The sequence below is a fragment of the Myripristis murdjan genome, chromosome 11 (genome assembly GCF_902150065.1).
Source record: "Myripristis murdjan chromosome 11, fMyrMur1.1, whole genome shotgun sequence".
In the NCBI taxonomy this organism is placed as follows: Eukaryota; Metazoa; Chordata; class Actinopteri; order Holocentriformes; family Holocentridae; genus Myripristis; species Myripristis murdjan.
The window spans coordinates 10,810,407-10,830,048 of NC_043990.1; the positions used below are offsets into that span (position 1 = coordinate 10,810,407).

Sequence of the window (19,642 nt, forward strand, 5' to 3'; positions counted from 1 at the left end):
ACATTGATTTTATCTTTGCCCAAAATACTCCTAAAGCTAAGTGGTCTTATATCCGCTACAATGAATACTGTGTCAGAGGCTACGTGAAACTTCTCATGGAAAGGCTGAAGGTATTTTGTGGTGGCAGAGGACTGTAACCCTTTTTATTCTAACTGCATTGACTTCTGGAAGGAAGAAATGTATATTTTCCCAAGCAGGTAAATATACAGCATGTGAGTAAAACAGCAAGGTCTTAAAATACACTTTTATTTACAATGTAAAACAAATACAATTAAATCCTCATTAAAAAAAAAAATATTCAAACCATTTAAAACAAATCAATTCTATTTACATGATAAAACATTTCAAACGGAGTCAAGTACAAAGCGACGGAATGCCTTTACGGGCACTGCAGATTATTGTGACTGAGAAACGACACACATGTTGGAGCGTTGGAGAGGATGTTTACGTGTGTGTGGAAAAAAAAAAAAAGCTCACCAGGTAAAGCACCAAAAGATGCTTCACAGGTGTCCTTTAGTTTCAAGTCAGCGAAGGTAAATACACAAACACAACCATCCTCTGTGTGTGTGTTTCTCTTTAACTTAAATTCTGGACAAAGAAGTGAGGATCTCTGACAACCATCAAGTGGGAGACCCTCTTTCAGTTTTAAAAGTCTTGCTGGCTGGTAAAACAGCAGCTGGTGAACTCGGGAATCCATGCAGGTGGAACACAGAGGTAAGTTTCCCAGCCCGCTGCTGCTGCTGATTATCATTCACTTCATGTTCTGCCTGCTCAGTTCTCCAGGAAGCTGAAGATGCTCCTCTGGGGGCCTGTCGCCTGTCCGCTGGGGTTGTTCCCCGCCCTGCAGGCCCTCTTGGCTGCCGGGTTCACAGCCTCCACTGGTCCCCTCCTCTTCACCTGATGATCAAATACATCTGCTGTTAAAACCGTCTCACACAAACAACGTTCTTAAAGAATATACGCTGACAACAGAAACATTTGTGTGGTGAATGAATGAATTTGTGAATTTTATCTGAAAGTTGATTTCTGTGACCTAAAAGTGCAATTAAAGACACCTTCAAATGCTTTTAAATGATGTTTTCCACATTTTTTCCCCACAGTAGATGGGCATGTATTCACATTCACTACATAATGTTTTTGTTTGAGTGCAACAACTTGAATAGTTATCTAGAGGAATGTTTTATGCAAGTAGTTGGGTGATATTGTCACATTACTTGTTGAAATGAGAGTTTTCACATAGAAGGAACAGAAAAATCTAGAAAAACTGACAGATATTAAGAACAAAGATTAATTAAGTCTGAAAAACAGCCATCAATTTGTTGACAAAAAGCTGAAGGGAAAGAAAAAAATGTTGTATCAGTTCCTCCCTAGCCTCTATACACGGCAGTTTTATTATCCTGATTGGTGAAAAGCTCTTTATTGAATCATAATTGGATGAGACTGTCCAGGTAATGACAACTGCAGTTTTTTGCCATCTGTATTTAGTGCAGCGTTTTATGTGAGTGGCATGGGCTTTGGCGCCACCTAGTGACATACATTTAAAACTACATGTCACTATGAATAAATTAAGCCCACAGTCATATGATTATCACATTGAACAGACACACCAAGCTCTTTGACACCTACTGTTCCAAAATAAGCACTTGAAAACAAAATATTTGCACAAGAGACAAGGAAAGGCAAGGCGAGGAACATTTTCTCAATGCTTAGGACTGGATCACAGCTGAAAATTATGTTACTGTCCAAGAAAATAAATACATATATTAAATAGAATAACTTCAAAATATAAACATTACACATAATTTAGGTAACTGCTTTGAGGTTGACTGAACTGACAAGCAGGTCATTTCATTTCATTTTTTGTCTATCAGTGGTGAGGATTGAGATTATCGACTGTGATGATGTGCATTAATTGTCAGTCTAAATTACAGGTGGATGGAAGATAGGATTGCTTCCCTACATCAGTTCATCAGTTCAAATCCATGATTTTCAACGACTAAAATGTTGAAATTACATGATCTCTATAAACGGAACATGACTGCCAACCTCCGAGTCCTGATCAAAATTTTAAACACCTCAGATTCAAAAAGGTCTTAAATTTTACTGTTCTGTTTTATTGTGAAAGTAAATGTTTGACAAACTGATTTTTTTTTTCTTTTTAAATCAAGGCTGACAAAATTCCATGATATTACAAAACTTGCCCCAGAAAATTATTAAATTCCCTGACTTTCCCTGTCTGGAATAGACTTCTCATGATTCCATCACTTTCCAGAAATCCTCTGATCCATGGGAACCCTGTGAAGGTGTTCAGGGCCCAATTCAATGTGAAATCTGGGATGGTGCACCGACAAGCCGCAGTGCCACACACGTTCTCTCCCATTTGCCTTTCCTCTGATATCCAAGCAACGTAGGCACTTATCCCAGACAGCACAAGAGATACTTGAATCAGACTCTGGGTACAAAGTGGCTGCCAGGGTTCACAGAATAACCAGCCACGGCTAAAAATTTTCCAGTATTTGGCTGGTCCCACTCTATTAAGGGGCTGTTGTCTCTAATTTCTCTGTATTCTGAGCATGAAATTCACTTTCCTGTAACATAATAGGCTTGTAAGCCCCTGTTTGTCTCAATTCTTATCTCTGTTTGTTTTTCCTATGGCCAGTCATTAGGCCTATTGCCAGGCCTATCATTTAACAACATGGAAAAAGTCCAACCTTCTGACATCACCGTCACTCACTTGTTTCTGAGGAGCGTCAGAGGTTGGGACGCTCTTCTCAGGCGACAGTGTTTGAAAGAGGAAGCCCCGGCTGTTTCTGGGCGCAAGCGGGTTCCCCTCTGAGATCATTGCCAGCTTCTGCAGGACGGAGCGAGGCTGGCTCAGCAGTGAACCTCTCCTCACCTGGAGGGCAAAGGTCCGAGGTTAAGCAGAGATCAATAAAGCTTAGAGCTCAGAGACCTTGGCCAGAGATCCTTTAATGAGCTTTGCTGCTGAGACATTTAGAGCTGATCTCTTGCCAGCACTCACATCTCCCATCTTGTAACACTTTGGACCCTGTCCAGCTAGGTTTTGGTTTAAATAAAGTGGACTACTGGCTGTGAAATTAACTTATTTCTCCACCAGCCACAGTAGCTGGGCCTCCAAAAATTCACATTTTTCCCCACTACACCAGCCACATGGATTATTCCCCCTGTAAGTCACTGCTGGCTAAATAGAAGACAGTCTTAGCAGCCACAGATGACGTTCACCAGTGCTTAGCTCTTGGTAATATCCCATTCAAGGAGATTCAACATGGTAAATAGTGCTACTGACCCTGGTCAAATGTTTCCATACATCTGACTTGGAACAGTGCACTCTTTGAGGACTTTTTTTTTTTTTTTGCATTCTATCAGATTGAATTTTGGCTCCATGTCTTGCTTTGTCCTGCAGGCTGAAGAAGTGGCGGAGCAAACAAAAAATACATATATTTTTTTTTAAAAAAGTGAGCATCTCTGTTTCCAAAAAACTGGTTAAGAGCTGTCTTACTATTTCCTAACCTCAGGCCAAGTGTGCCAATAGCTTCTTTTGTTGACCAACTACTAAAATCAAGTTTAAACCGAAGTCATAGTAACACAACAACAGAAAGAAAATAACCACAGGAGGGTAAATGAGCACGAGATTCTGAATCAAATGACTTAAGAATTTATAAAGAATAAAATTTGCTAATCTGGTGACGATAACTGACCTGTGAGGGCTGTGTGGGTCTCTGGAACGGATTGACAGCTGCAGTCTTTTTCTCTGGCTGGGGGACCACAGGGGGCTCTGGGTTGAAAATAAAATAAAACAAAATAATGTTGTGAACTTGTCTGAGTGATGGCTGTGACACGACATAGAACATACAGGCTGCACACTAAAATCAATTGTAGATAAATACTTCATGTCATTATTTTTTTTTTAAATTCGCATTTCTTTGTTTCACTAAAGAGGGTAAAACGACTGTGTGGATATATTCAATCCTCACATGTTCAGTTTCCAAGAGTAATGTCTGATACCAAATAATTGGTCATGCTCAACAGAAGCCTGTTCTTACTTGATTGTTACCGGAGATTAAGTTGGAAACGTGAGCTGCAAACTTCTTTGAATTTCTGATTATTGTCACTAATTCCTTCATGTAAGTGTAATGGGCTTCAAAGTTAGTTCCCTGCCCTTGTACATTTTTGTTGGAGACAGCAAATGTTATCACTGGGGATGAGTTATCAGAACAAAGGATCCATTTTTTGAGGCTTGTATCAAACTAACCTTTCCTCTGCAGTGTCTTGGCAGTGAGTTTCTTGGCCAGCTTCATGAAGTGGCTGTCTTCCTCTCCAATCTTCTCATCGTCAGCATCCAAATCCTCGCCTTTCTTGGCTTTCAGTTCCGACTGGGAAACAAGGCAGAGATACAGGAATGGAGACACACTGAGAACAATTCCTTCAAAACGAGGGTCATGACACAACCAACAGTCACACGCTCTTTTGCTAGTCTGTGTTTACAAACTCTTCCATCTGTAAGGGCTGCATAATACTGGCCAAAAGAAAAATCATTGCGATTTTTCCGACAATTGCACATGCAAGGAAACATGCATATTTTATTTTTTTTTTAAGTTGAGGGATGCTTCTACTTATTCATATTGAACAAACTGAACTATTCCCTCCAACAGGCCAAAGGCACAGAACAAGATCTTGTACAAGAGGCTGTTCGAAACTTTGAGCCTCGAAGTTTGGAAACTGATAATCTGATTTTAAAATAAATAAATAAATAAAATGATACAGCCTTGTATCTGAATAGTACTCTACACAAACAAACCCAAAGCCATACCTGCTCTCTGAGCCACTGCTCTCTCTCCAGTCTGTCCTTCCTCCTCTGCACCTCCGTCTGGTCCACGATGTCTTCCTCCTCCTCTTCCTCACCCTCTACACCAGTCCTGTTCATGTCGAAGTTGTCGTCTAGGGGAAAGGTTCAAATAAAGAAAATTTACATGAGTAAAAATGCTATATAAAAAAAAAGGTACAATTTGAAGCATGAAATTTAATGATTTTTGCACTTGCAGTTTCAATTAAAGTTTCCTCAGTAGGTGGCAAAATTCATATCCAACAAAATAAAAAATTTAAATAAATAATTCAGAAATCTGGGGAGGCATATGAACTGAAAAAATTACGTCACCATCAAAAACATGTTACACCTCTTATGTACGAAAGAAACATGTTCATGACATTAGACAACAGCCCAAGTTAAGTTAAGGCCTGGTAAATTCCAAAATTCATTAGGCACTTTGACTATTTTACCAGCCAAGTACCTCTTTAAGAATCTCTAGAAAACAGGATCTTCAAATGATTAGTTACCAAAGGAGCTTTTAATACCAACAGCCCTTAAAAAATGTATAGTTATGACACAAAAAACAAAAAACAAAACAAAACCACCACAAACCGATGTTCTTCCAGCGAAAGCGTCGAGCTCGTCCCGGGCCATCGGAGTGCAAGTCGCCATCAGCTAGGTAGCGCTCCTGGTACAGCCTCAGACGACGCTTATCGTCATCCAGTACCTGCTTCCTGTAGGAGTGATGACCAAGAGCGGATTTCATTATCATTTTAGGACGGGAGTAAGTTTTCTACAATGACTGCATCAGTCTACCTGTACTGTGATATTAATGCATTTTTAATCCAAACTGTTGAGGATTCAAACATTTTTTGATGGATTATTTCAGTTTAAGCTCTACAACATCATCAAAACATCTTAATTAATCTTCCAAGAAAAAACATAAAAGATGGCATAGGATCTGCTGTCACTCACATGTGGATTTTGTTGACCTGGTCCTGCAGTTCTTCATCAGAGGGAAGCTCATCAAGAGCCTCCTCTTCCTCGTACTCACTCTCTCCGTCGCCCTCCTCATCATCGCTGCCATCGTCGCTGCCCGACAGCTCGGCCTCGGACTCCAGGTAGTCAGCTATGTGCCTGTAGATGAAACGATGGAACAGACATTTTAAACCATGTGATATCATTATGAGACAGACTGCAATACCATGTTCCAGTGCTGTCAAATACCACAAACTTCAACAGTGATAATAATCTGGTGTGCAAGTTTCTCAAGAGGTCTCAGTTTCCAGTGCCCTGTTAGTTGGTCAGTCACACACACACACACACACACACACAGCATTGGGAATAAGAATTAAAATATTGAAGAGCGGTTTACAGTGGCATCATCTGGCAATGATATTTATGGAAAATTATATATAGGCTGACTTTTTCCATTAGGTTCAAGTTCACGTTTATTTATAGCCTCAAATAACTGTTTACAGTCTCAAAGGGCTTCGCAGGCCCACAGTTTATAGAAAACATAATGACACGTCGTGACCTGGACCCCTTCCCAAAAAACCTCAGAATTCAAAAAAAGGGGACAAAAACAAATGAAGAAGTCTTGGGAAGGATGACAGAGAGAGGGAAGCCCCTGACCAGCCTGCCAGAAGTACGCCGAGTGCCAAGTGGGCAATTATCGGCTCAAATCAAATCTAGTCACGTAAATTAAATCAAATCAAAACAAAGTTTGGCCAATTACGTGAACCCAGCAACACTCTGCCTGGGTAAGAAGCTTCTGGATACTTGTCACACTTGGAAAGCCGAGTGAACACCAAGACAATCGATATCCATCTATCCCGCTTACATTTTCTTCTTTTTCTTAACCCGGTGGGATGCAAACAGAGGCTGCATCTCCTCTTCTTCCACCTCATTGTCGTCCTCTTCCTCAGCGTCACCTGCCTCATCCTCCTCTCCATCTTCATTGTCGTCCTCCTGAAAAGCCACGATTAACTTGTGTCAAGTCATTTGTGCCATAAAAATGTACCTGTTGGAATATGTCCACTCATTGGTACATAAAACACACAAAAAAACACACACTTTCTTACCTGTTCACTTTCCACGTCTGATAGAAGTCGGAACTCACAGTCCTCCTCCTCCTCTTCCGCTTCCTCTTCAGGCTTCTTCTTACTAAACACATGCAAAAAATTATCATGTGAATCTTTATTTGAAAATAAATAGTACAATCCCTTGGTAAATAGTTTTATTTCTGTTGTTAAAGGCCTGAGGTTAAAAGAAATAATGTGAGGAAAAGCAGTTTTATATCAGAGCACAAAAAGAGGATTATGATGCCCTTTTGAAATCGAATGGACTTTTATCTCCACAAAGAACAAAATGATGAAATATAAATAAAAAGCACTAAACAGTGATCTCTGCTGATTACTTATTTCAGATGGCATGTTGTTTCAGATCTGTGTACCTGTCTTGTCCGGTCGAGGCCATGTGAGCAGGACTTGAAATTGGCCGCAAAGGAGACACATCTGAATATTGGGAGACGGTGAGGAGGAAAAAAAAAAAATAAATAAAAATAGGCACATTAAAGCAAACGCTTGAGAGAATCTTATTCCATAATATACACGGGGGGAAAGAGTGCTGAACACATAAGCCTAGAGAAAATCGGCATACATCTCGCACGGTTCTATAGGGATAGCATTTTATGCATGCATGAATATAAATTATTTATATATGCATCTAAAATAAATGAAAGGTAATAGAACACTGAACGAGCAAATCCACAACTTGAAATTCAAAGAAGGGCCGGTGGATATATTGATTATACTGGATTTATGTTTTAAATCAATGCAAAAAAATGGCTGAATAGTAAAAATCAAGATTTTGACTACATATTTCTTAACTTTATAAAAGCCAGAACGCGCATGCCCAGAAATGCATCACAGAATCACCAGTCACCAAAAACCTAGATTGAATCATCAATTGTGAAAATGTGGGGGGAAAAAATTGATTTTACTTTTTTTGGCCATATCATCTAGCTCTAATTCAAAATACTGGTTGCCATGTTCAATCCACCACAAGAGCATGCATCAGGTTGAGGAATGTAAACAAAAACTGGATGGTCACCCCATTTCAGATCCAACAGTTTCCCACTGGCAATGTCAATCAGTCTCAAGTGATCTGTACTTTTTCTCTCCAGTGTCACTACACCAAGAATTTTTTGTTTGTTTTTATTAAAAGGGCATGTGCTTCCTAAGGGAAAAGAAATACACAGACTATGCCATCCTTTACCTGGACTTGGGAATTTGCCTGAACACAGGCCCAGCAGCTCATCCATTTTAGTGTCTTCCTCCTGTCCTTCCTCCTTCTTGTCTTCCGTTTCTGTCTGCTCCTCTCCAGCCTGTGTTGTCGGGAATGCCCCTGAACACAACCCAAGCAGCTCATCCTCCTGTGTTGCTCCAAGGCGTCCGGCCTTCCCAGAGGCCCTTTCTGCCGTCCCAAAAACACCCGAACACAGCCCTAACAGCTCCCCCATGTTGGCGTCCATTGCATTCTCATCTAGACTGTCCAGGATCAACTGCCTCTTGTGAGACTGAGGTGCACCGGGACGGGGCCCCACGTTCAGGAAGCCGTCCGCATCAAGCAACTGGGAATGGGTGTCATCTTCCAGGGAGAAATGACCTTGGGAGTCTCCTCCCAGGCCAGGGCCAGGAGCCGCCCCAACTAGGGGCCCCGAGTCAGTGCCGGGAGAAGAAGGGCCGTAAAGGTCCTGGGAGTCCTCAACAGGCAGAGACAGGGAGGGCTCGGACAGTTTGCCAGAGCTCTGATGGACAATTAGATGAAAATAATTCAATACACTATACCCCAAAAGCAAAAAAAGAGGAAATACAATTATGGCAATGAAATTATGATCACAAGAATCTCAGATTTTAGTCCCAGTGATTGTGGTAACAAAGTAATTTCGATGCACTTCTTCAAATCAAAATGTTGATTCAACCACAGGAGGATTTCTGAATTAAACAAAATGCCCTAATATTTCCATATTTTACGGCTATTAATTGTAAAAGGTTGAACTTGCGGCCTTTCATCTTTTTGTTTTTGGTTGTGTGTGTAATATAAATTTGGCTTTATTCCAATTAAGAGATGCCACCTGAAAGCCCTACACTCTTAATGAGTCTTTTATGGGAAACTTTCTCAAAGTTGTGAGCAAGCAAAGAAAACAAAGAGAAAGAGTGAAGAGTGTTCTCACACAGACAGAATAAAACAACTACAACTTCAAAACTACATTACTACTAAGTTTTGGAATTGAATAATGCCTCCAAAACGCTTTCGTATGAATGCCATTCAGTGGATTGCTTTACATTACGATTAGCGTGCACTTTTAAAGCACAGGTGGCTCCCGAAGGAATCGAACCTCCATCTTCCTCCATCTACTAACAAAGTGAAAAATCCTGCATCTCACCTTAGAAGCAGAGCCGTGGAAGCTGGGCCTGAAGAAGCAGGGAGAAGGGGAGCGGAACATGGAAGAGTTTAATGCGCCCCTTCCTGTGGAGCGCTGGTGATTGACAGGCTGGTAGGAGGTGATCATGGAGCCCGCCAGTTCAAAGCTGCTGTTGTGGCTGTTGTCCTTTGCCAGAGAAAGAGAGTCATCCTCTTCTGAGGCAGGGATGGGAGAGAGGAAAGACGTGTTTGGTATGTCTTGCCAATACAGTTCTTAAAACTGAAACGGTCAGGACTGTCAGAAAGCTTTACTGTTGTTTATGTAAATGTGTGACATCGCTCATTAAATTGAAATCAAAGAAGTGTCAAAGTTATTTTTTAGACATTTTTCTGCATTAAGGACAAATAATAGCCATATATCAGTCTGTTGTGACTGTCAGATTAACTACCAAGTTATGATGCTGAGGAGCATGAATTTTTCAGTCCACTCACCCATCTTACTACTGCTGTCCTGCCCCAAGGGACCCGCCCTTCTTACACCATCACTACAGGAAGAGAAATTCAAATTCATTGAGAATTTTCTTAGAATAGGACTGCAATATAATGGAAATTGAAACCAGACTCAAAATTTACTGTACCAACATCGCTGAGAAAAATACATTGTAATTTCCCAGGTATTTTTGCAACTTTTAATTAAAGTTTAAAATTTTTATAATGTTTTTGTTTCATTAATAAAATAATAACTGCAGGGAGGAAAAGCTGACCCGGTGCGAGAGCAGGAGTTTCCAGCAAACAGCATGAGTGTGCCGTCTGTGTTGAGGAGGTCAGGCAGAGGGGAGGGTCCGTTCAGCGCCACAGGAGACGGGCTCCTGATAGTCTGGGCCACAGCGCTTCCCTCCTCTTCCTCTGCCTCGTCTTCATGCTGCTCCTCCTCTTCCTCACCTCCCAGTAAGTCCTCTACACCCTGGAGACGTGAAGGATAGAAGGGATTTGAGTTCAGGCAGATGCAGAATAAACAAACAGCAAAAGCATGACAGCCTACAGTCTAATCTGATTACTTTGTTGTTACGCAGAATGCCAAAAGGCAGCAAGAGAGAAAAGGATCCTTTTACCTCCTCTCCCTCAGACTCATCTGTCATCTCTTCCTCCTCCTCTTCCTCACAGTCTTCATTGTCAAGGCGATGCAGGGCGGCCTTGCGTGCCCTCTCCTCCTGTCTCCGCAGGGCCATGGCTTGCTGCAGACGCTGCTTCAGAGTTAGCAGCTTCTCTCCTGCAAAGACAAGGTCATCCAAGTTAAGAGTCAGTGCATTTCCCACAAATCAGAAAAATGTGAGTACAATAATAATATTAAAAAAAAAATCATGAACTGCCCTTACTGGTCAGCCAGCCTAAAATAAAAATGACCACTGCAATTCCAGCAAAACTGCCCATCTGATGATTATGTAATTATTACAATAAAAACCTTTCGTAATGACTATTCCAGGTATGGTCCCAGGAGTAAATCTGTGTCAGAGCAAAATTGCACACATCCCGCCAAAAAATTCTTCAGAAAACAAACCATAACATAAAAACATTCTACAGGAAACACAGACGTAAACAGGACAAAAAACATGAAACAATGGCAGAAGACAGGAGTAAAAGAGCAAAACAAATTTGCCAGCTCTGGGTGCAAAGGTAAGCCACTTTAATTTTTATAAGCCAAAATAGTTTCAGGGGTTTTCCTAGGGATGCTAACCGGTGGCCGTTTGACCGGTTGTTGACCGTTTGAACTTTAACCGAATAATCTTGTCGGTTAATTTTAAGGCCGAACGTGTCGTCGCCGACACAACTGCGCATGTCATATTGTAAATACCGTAATGTCCGTAAAGTTTGCTCTATCGAAAAAATTCCAACTGTTCCTGAAAGCTAAGAAGTTGCTCATGAACCCACATACAGTTTAATACGGTAAACATGGCCACAGGACGCTCTGCTGGGCTTGGATTACGTGATTACACACAGAGCTCAGCTCGGTAGAGACAGACCGGAGAAGCGAGTTAAGCTTATGGTGATCACGCATAGTTTTGAACAAAGTACGTCATGCAAGTCTGCAAGAGTCATAAAACCACAAAGCAGACTCATCGAGGAATCTGGAGACAATATTTTTCACGAGGAGAGAGAGAGAGATTTCTTCTACCACGGTAAGCAACATGAATAAATTACATAATGTTTGTTGGATATCATGTAGGCTATGTACAATATTTGACTTCGGGATGAATGGTGTTCCATATTATCTTATGTCTGAATTGGTTTTGGGCCTGCCGAGGGGACATCCGTGGTACAGAACGGACACGGTCGCGTACTTGACTGTCTATAAACTTTACAGACAGTCAAATAATATTCTCAGTTAACCTAAATAAACCGATTAATGAGGCCCGGTGGTCGGCCAAGAAAATTTTCCATTTTCACCATCCCTAGGTTTTCCAAATCCCTGACTTTCTCTGTGTGGAATACACCTCTCAAAGTCCGATGATATTCAAGACGTTGCGTGACCAGGGAGAACCAACATGCACATCACAAGTGGATCCGTACCAGGTTTGGTGACCACAAGCTGCTCCTCTCCCTCTTTAACAGTGACAGTAACAGACTCAGTGTGCAACTCTTCCTGTCCAGAGGGGGCACTGTCTTTACAAACGATGGTGAGCTGCATCGTGCGCTCTCCTTGGGGACGCAACAGGGGCTGGACGTGGCGGAGGAAGCGCTCCTTCAGGGCCTCCACACCTGACGGAGGGATAGGAAAAACAAAAGGCTAAAATCAGTCCTGGGTTAAATAATAGCAGGAAGGAAACAGATCATGAAAGGTCCAATTGTCATTCACTATTTGCCGTTCAAGATTTTGATTGTGCAGTCTGCAGCAAAAGCAGCCTATAGTCAACAAGAAAAGACTGTTGACAGCAAAATTGATGCCCATTAAATACATTATGGTGTGATTATCACAGACAGTAATTACAGATAGAGATGGGCAGATATATTGGAGACTCATGATACCCCTATCAGTTTTTCTTCTTCTTCTTTTTTTTTTACTCTAGGAGTGTCACTTAAATTAGCAGTGCAAAATTAGCAGCTTAAAACTAACACATGTTAAACATAACACCTTATCATACGGCAGAAGTCCTGTCAGAAAAGTTTAACCTGCTTGGCAAGTGCATATGTGTTATGATTCTTAGAAAAATGCATATCAGTATAGGCCATTATGTATAGAAAGATACTGATATCAGACTTAAGGAAAAAACATATCAGTGCATCCATAATTACATATGACTGTTATTCTTTATCTCTTTCCTGTATTGCTGTCTTAAGTGCACTGAAATCAAAAACCAATCTCCTCTCACCAAGGTTGGGCTGTGGGGGCTCCAGGTGAACGAAGGATCCATCATCAGCACACAGTTTGGCGACAGGTGGAGGCTCCAGCCCCAGCTCTCTCAGTCGGGCCAGTTTGTCCTTCTTGGGCTTGGCGGGGCCTTGCGCTACAGGCTCCACACCAGCTGGATCAGGATCCTCAGACTGAGGAGCTACAGGCGGATCCGAAGGCCCAGCTCCAGCTTCTACCCTCTGGGCTTGAGAATCAGGCAAGGCCACAGTCTGGCTTTGCTCAACCGGAGCAGCAGAGATTTCTTCCTCAGGGCTGGAAGCAGCTTTGACTTCGGCACCGTCTACCGTCATCGAGTCCTGGAGGCTCTCGGACAGGTAGAGCATCGGGCCCGATTCCTGGTTGGGATCCAGGGTTTCAGGCTGTTCTCTGGCCTGGCTGAGGCTCTCCTGCTGTGGGGATGAGGTAGCGGCGGGCTGAGGTAGAGTCTGGATGTGGGTGGATGACAGATCCAGAGAAGGAGAAGAGTCTTGCTGTGCGGATGGCTGCTGGGGTACTGGGGGCTCAGTGGGCGGGTTGGCAGGAGGTGGAGGAGGAGCTGGTGTGGCCTCCAGTATAATGGCTGAATATTTAGCAGATCTGACAGAGGCATAGGATGAATATTTAGTATGTGCAAATTATTATGACAGGCATAAAATCTACTCATTAATGGCACTGTATATATACAACAGAGTAAACATAAAATTAGTCAAAACTGTCATTGTGTAAATGTGTATGGGTGGTAAACCTGGCCGGCAGCCAATGATCAGCATCATTAGCGGGTAACCAGTCACTGTCTGCAGGTTCTTTAACTGGTAAAAATGGTGCAACATCCTGCTGACAATTTTTGGCATCTAACAGCTACTGTGGCCGGTAGATTTCTACCCTGTCTTGTGTGTGTGTGTGTGTGTGTACATGTACTAGTATGCTGTTTTCTGTGTGTCTTTACTTCAGCAAAGCCATGGCTGGACCCTCTGGCCTGACTCTCTTCTTAAAAAACTGGTCTATGGTCTTTGGCTCAGGGACGTGGTAGGGCAAGCCATGGGTCGACTCTGTAGAGAGAGGTGAGAAACACAGCATGGAGGATAAATGTCACCAATTTTAATAAAAACTACACCCTTAAAAACATGAAACATCAACATTCGCCATTATGTAAGCAATAGTTTTTAATCTTAACTTCATTCAACACCAACAAACTATATTTACTGAAATAGAGTAGTGCAATAAAAAGACAACCTGGCAGTGTCTATCTATAATGATGTGTTGATGAACAGAACATTTCAAGTCAAGATCCAAGGAGAAAACTAGGACTTTTACTAAAAGTAAAGTTCATGTGGCAAAAAAACATCATCATCAGGATTTAAAGAAAGATTTCTGAGCCTGATAACGTGTCCAGGAGAAAATGTGCACATTGTTTGCAATTAAGTATTTTCTAAATCTATAAAACTCTATGACTGAAATCATGAATGGTGCCTGAGAAGCTTTAAGCCCTGAGCAAAAAAAACAATGAATGTGTGTGCTGAATACTGACCTCTGATCAGCCTCTGAGACTCACTGTGAAGCTGCTTCATGGCCTCTTTGCTGGCACGTGCAGCTTTCCTTTCCTGAGGAGAGTGAAGATGAGTTGAAGATGGGGAAGTATTTTTTTGTTTGTGACGTTAACATGCTCTTAAATGCGACCAAATGTCACCTCGTCTTGTTGCCAGCATGTGTTTGCATGGACATACGGTACAGTCACTTATCATCCAGACTGGAATAATTTCCTTATTGTGATTGTAACCAGACCTATAACACACACACAGACTTTTCCAGAGCTAAAGTGTGTGTTGGCAGGAAAGATGAAACACTAACACTTAGAAACTGCCAAAATCTCTATGTATCCCACAGAGTATCATAATCATTTGTTTCTGTCTGGGACACCTGCAGCTTAAAAAAGTGCAATTTAATATTTACATTGCTGGTGTATTACGATGCAGGCCTGTAACGACTAAACTTTTTGCCAAGCAGCTGTGGCTGTCTTACTCCAACAGTTTATACTGTAAAAAGATCCTACTCAGTCTTGCATTGCATACCGCACGCTGAGGTTTCTTTGACACCTCTTCATCTTCATCTCCCTCCTCCTCATTCAGAAGAGTCTCCTGGAGGAAGAATTAACACCGATCAACATAAAGGCTTATCTACACAAGACCAGCAAAATGCCATGCCTAACATACTCAAAGCCTTTTCCCACTGCATCTTGCCAAACTTTGAAGATATGTTAATGTAACATTATGCTCCAATTAGTTAAGCGAGGAGTTAACACAACTAAGAAAAGAGCTGTAATTCCTAGTAGTGCTTCCGAAATAAGTGAAAAGCCTAAGTAAATACAGTGGTTATTCTTTCAAAAACAAAAAAAACCTTTGACATTTTAAATGAAATAACAAAGAGGGAGCCAGTCCAGCTGCCAACAGCCATCAGGTTATTTTTTTTACCTTATGCTTTTTGACCTTCTGTGTGACAGCAGCTCGGATGGCATCCAGAGACTCTTCCTCCTCGTCTTCATCATCCAGACCTGCGTCAAACAGGTCAGTGTCGCCTAACAGGCAGCCGCTGTCATTCAGAGCCTGAGGTGGAGGTGTGCTCTGAAGAAATGTGTATAAAATACTTTTTAAATTATGTACAGTTTAATGTAACACGCACATTAAACACTCTGTTGTAAATCCATACAAACCTCGTCCGTTTCAGAAAACCTCTCTTTCTTCTTCAGTTTCTCCACTGCTTTGCTCCGCCTCTCTTTTTTCTCACGATGCCTCTGGCTCTTGTCTCTCTTCTTCCCCTCCTTCATTGGCTTTACTTCTTTCCTCGCCTCTTCCTGCTGCTGCTCTCTAACTTTTCCATCCTCCTCTGGCTCAACGTCACTCTCCTCACTGTCAATGGGAGCAAGAGCTATTCTCTTGCTCTTTTGTGTTCCCTTCTTTTTCTCCTCATCCTCTTCTGCATCTCTAGTTTCCATCTCCTCTCCACTGGATGCAGACAGGACAAGTGCTTCAGCCATATCTACACTGCTGTCAGCAACTTCCTGCTCGTCCTCGCTGTCGCTGAGGGCCTTGCGGCGAGGTTTCCTGTGGACTGTGATGTTCTCATCCTCGTCGGAGTCTGCAAAACAAAATAAGCTTTTAGAATCAGCCATCCTGCATAGCAATTCCATATCACAATTTCAAGATTTATTTGCTTTAGTGCCACTGAGTAATATGTATGAGTGTATATGCGAGAGGCTGCTGTATATAAATATCCATGTATGTCCCTATGCACACATACACTTTACTATTATTTATTGTCTCAAATTTGCTGTAATGCTTTGCTGCCTGTTTTATGTTGTGTATTGTATGTGTAAGTGCCTTCTGTGTGCTCACCTCATTAATTTATTATTGACATAACAAATCTCTCTTCTTGCTCTACTTGTTCTTCTCAGTGACTGTATATAGTGAAACACACCTTTGTTAAAGGCACTTCAAATAAAGTTGATTCTTCAGAATAACATTATCTTACAGCAGAGTTATCCTGACAATATCATAACAAAGACTTTCTTTTGATTACAACCTCTATTCTGTGAGGATATGCAGACAACAGCATTTTTCTCGATGACAATGACAAACTAAATCTGCTTGTTGGATTACACAACCAAACTAAGTGGGACTGCCTGTTTTTTGGGGGTTTTGATCATTTTCGACTCTTGTGTTACTTCACCTGGAGACTCTTCTCTAGTGTTGGTTGACTCGGTCACCATCTCCTCTGCTGGAGAGCCCATTCCGCTGTCTGAATCACTCTCGGCTGCTGTCTGGATCCCCGCTGGGAGACCCTCAGCCTGTTTAACATAAGACAACATAATTCACCCATCATGCAAAGTAACCAGTGTCACTGATATTATGAAGCCACTTCTAGCAATTTAGATAAGGAGTTCTATAACTTTCTCCACCCAGGAACCAAACTGGAAATTTCATTTCGCTCAGAAACCCAGCCAGGATAAAAACTGCCTCGAGCAAGCAGCCAAATATTTCTGAATATTTCTTCAGCTGTGGCCGGTAAGTCAGTCTTCTCTACCAGTCACTTTGATAAGCATCCAGTCATCACTTAAATGTCTTACTCTAAAATCTATCTGGCTGGTAAAGCAGCAAAAGTACTTTATGAATTTGATGCAACAATTTCAGACTCCAAGCCTAAATTAATGTGATCTTGTTGAAATTTCATTGTGTAAAGTGGTTTCCTCTTTAGCAAAATAAGGGGAGCTCTGTTGTACAGTCAGTGAGAAGCTGAATTCACCTCATTAATTTTAATTCATCCTACATCTAGTTGAGGTAAAACATGGCTAAAGTTCAGGCTAACTTAGTAACTTGTGCCCTGCATGAGTGTACTTTAACCAGAGTCAATTCCTTCATGCTAGAAAGGTTGGATTATTATCAATACCTTTCACTCCACTGAAAGCTCCTCACTTTCCATCGGTTGGATTATATAAACCTGTTTCTACTTTAGCTGCAAACGACTTAAAAAAAAAAAAAAAGTGATTTCACAACAATAAGGCTTGAAGCAAGGGGGTCGTTTGAGTAAATAAGAGAGCCAAGTGGCTGAAATTAGTGGCGCCTTGCAACACCAAACAATGAGTGAGCACTCACATTAGCAAGCGATAGCTTAGTAAATGTCTTTGTAGTCGGACAATTTAACCTTTACTGAGCAGAGATTTCAAGCACTGCTAATCCAGCTGTGTCGCCCTGGAAGCAGACTTTTAATTTTGCAGTTTAGTTAGATGTGACTCGTGTCCAAAAAAAAAGTTAAAATCCTAGAGCTAACTTCCATCAATGTGGCCAGGCCACCATCCAGCCGGCTAACTACCTCCCAGCCTAGCATGCTAACCGGCTAACACTGGCGCTAGCTGCAACGACCAAATTGTAGTTTTACACACTCTAAGTCTATCAGAGCCGACATTTTAACAGCTACACTAATGCCAGCTGGCTAATTTGACATGAGAAGACCTCGCTCGCTAACTAACTAACTAACTAACTAACTAGCTCGCTTTTACGTACCTGTTGTTGAGAGAGAACCAGACTCATCGTTTCGGCCGGATTGTTTACTCCGTTTTTTCAGGAAAAACCGAGAAAACGGCGTTTCATCAAACCTCGGCACCCACACCAGACGAACAAACGTAAATGTCCGTATGGCAATGCTACTTTGATGTTTTAAATCGCATTTAGATGATAGTTGGCCGGTCGGTTCCACCTTCCTCCCGCCTGTTCTGCACTCCGAATAGAATTTTTTTGAGCTTTCGCGCGCCGTGACAGCTGGCCGCAGCTTTTCGTCACCGAGGTGTCAATCGACCTCGTTACGCTCTCCTATTGGCTGATTAGGAACGGTTGTGCCCGCCCACGATGACGACATACATGGTGAGCCGTTGGGCGGAGGCTAGGGTTTCCCGGAATGTAAACTGCTCGTACAGGGCGAAAGACACACACACACACACTACACTACACACACACACACACACACACACACACACACACACACACACACACACACACACTTATGGTGGAAAAGACCACCCAAATAAAATGAAACACACCATATAGGGCTATTCTGTTTTTTCTTGCTCCAGACATTTCACTAAGGGGCCAGTAGCACCGTTTCAGCTCAGGTATATGTTTGATTAAGGGCTTCCGTGATGCTGTTCATCTAATTGCTTTTCCTGAGGAGTGAATAAAAAATGTTATTCCTCGCCTGAGGTGTTTGAATAAATTCTAACAGTCCACCCAGAGCCTCTGAATTTGCTCCAGCAGCCTTGCATTCATGAGCTTGTGAAAGTCTTAAGCAACTTCTTTTTTTTTTTCTTTTTTTTTTTTTTCCAAATGCAAAAACTACAAGACCAGTAGAAATTTGCATAAGGTGATTCCAATTGGATGAGAGAGCACGTAATTAAATGTGCATGCACTCCTTGCACTTTTTAATTCACTTACAGAGTTTGATTGCTGATGATGTTGGCTATAGTTTTCTCAAACAGTAGCCGGGTATGAGTTTGCAATATGAAAAAAATTGATAAAAGACTCAATATTCTGAACTAAGGGTTATCTACCAGGCCTTTTTTTTTTTTTTTTTTTTTTTTTTTTTAAGTAAAGAGATTATTGCACCATAGTTTACAATGTTAACCTTAAACCAATTCTCCATGTTTGTGAGAGGGGGGCTGCTTGAGGTCAATATTGTAATATGTGGGGCATTGATCTCTTAGACAAACAAACACACCTGCACTCAGGGTAAAACAGAACATGACTTATATTGTAAACAACAAGAACTGGTTTAAATTTGTACACAGCCTCCAGTGGCAGAAGGACAACACACCACAGAGCTAGTAATTTACACTAATTTACATATTTTTGTATACTTCCACATATTGGTTCCCACATGCAGACCCTTTCATTTAATGTGCGCTGACTGATTCTGTTCAGATAACAGTGAAACTGAGAACAGACCTCGATGAATAAGAGTTGCACAGTGTCACTTTTCTCCTCACTGAGTGCCTCTATCCAGAGTTTTAGGAACATATCCAAACTGGCACATCCTGCATAGATGTTATTACCTCCAACGGGCAGCAGCCTGGAGGAGATTGCGTGTTTGGTCCTGTGTATCTGTGTGTGTGTCTGTCAGGTCAATCTCACAAACCACAGGGCCCATCAGCCTCAAATGTTTTGTGTACAGTCATGCCTGTACATTGTTGTAATTGTGGTGATTCAAAACCTTTTGAAAATGTTTGGTTTTGGTACAGCTGCTGCCTCACTTCATTCACTGTCTTGCTTGCTGTTTTTTTTTTTTTTTTTTTATCCTATTGTGGCTGTGTTTGCTCCAGTTGTGGTTCAAAAGACTAATAAATTCAAATTATGATTTGAAAAGTGTTTGACAACAGTTTACAGTTGGCAGAGTCTCTCCTAAGTTTTGCTCATGTAACCTTTGTTATTTTTGTTGTGACTCTGCGTTGTGTTGTG

General features: G+C 41.6%; 1 protein-coding gene across 1 annotated transcript; it reads right to left on the reverse strand.

The window, feature by feature from the left end:
• Positions 1-230: 230 nt before the first annotated feature.
• clspn (claspin) lies at positions 231-17,943 on the reverse strand. The gene is made up of 24 exons (XM_030064253.1): positions 17,699-17,943; positions 16,368-16,485; positions 15,352-15,776; positions 15,113-15,262; positions 14,714-14,779; positions 14,173-14,245; positions 13,591-13,693; positions 12,625-13,241; positions 11,825-12,013; positions 10,369-10,526; positions 10,021-10,220; positions 9,749-9,801; positions 9,279-9,472; positions 8,108-8,639; positions 7,284-7,344; positions 6,913-6,994; positions 6,672-6,799; positions 5,804-5,965; positions 5,441-5,562; positions 4,832-4,959; positions 4,274-4,394; positions 3,720-3,796; positions 2,735-2,896; positions 231-897 (listed from the first exon to the last, which is right to left on the reverse strand). Exons 1-24 carry the CDS (start codon positions 17,723-17,725, stop codon positions 772-774), a joined length of 4,074 nt encoding a protein of 1,357 aa, XP_029920113.1. The 5' UTR covers positions 17,726-17,943; the 3' UTR covers positions 231-771.
• Between the last annotated feature and the right edge of the window lie 1,699 nt (positions 17,944-19,642).

What these genes read in the sequence shown, in the direction of transcription:
- clspn (XM_030064253.1), bottom strand. Translation starts at nt 17,725, where the DNA reads ATGAGTCTGGTTCTCTCTCAACAACAG. An exon ending in GCTTGTGGTCACCAAACCTG is followed by an intron (nt 10,527 to 11,824) that starts GTACGGATCCAC and finishes TTGTCTTTGCAG; the next exon opens with GAGAGAAGCTGCTAACTCTG. An exon ending in CTTTCGCTGGAAGAACATCG is followed by an intron (nt 4,960 to 5,440) that starts GTTTGTGGTGGT and finishes CCTTTCCCCTAG; the next exon opens with ACGACAACTTCGACATGAAC.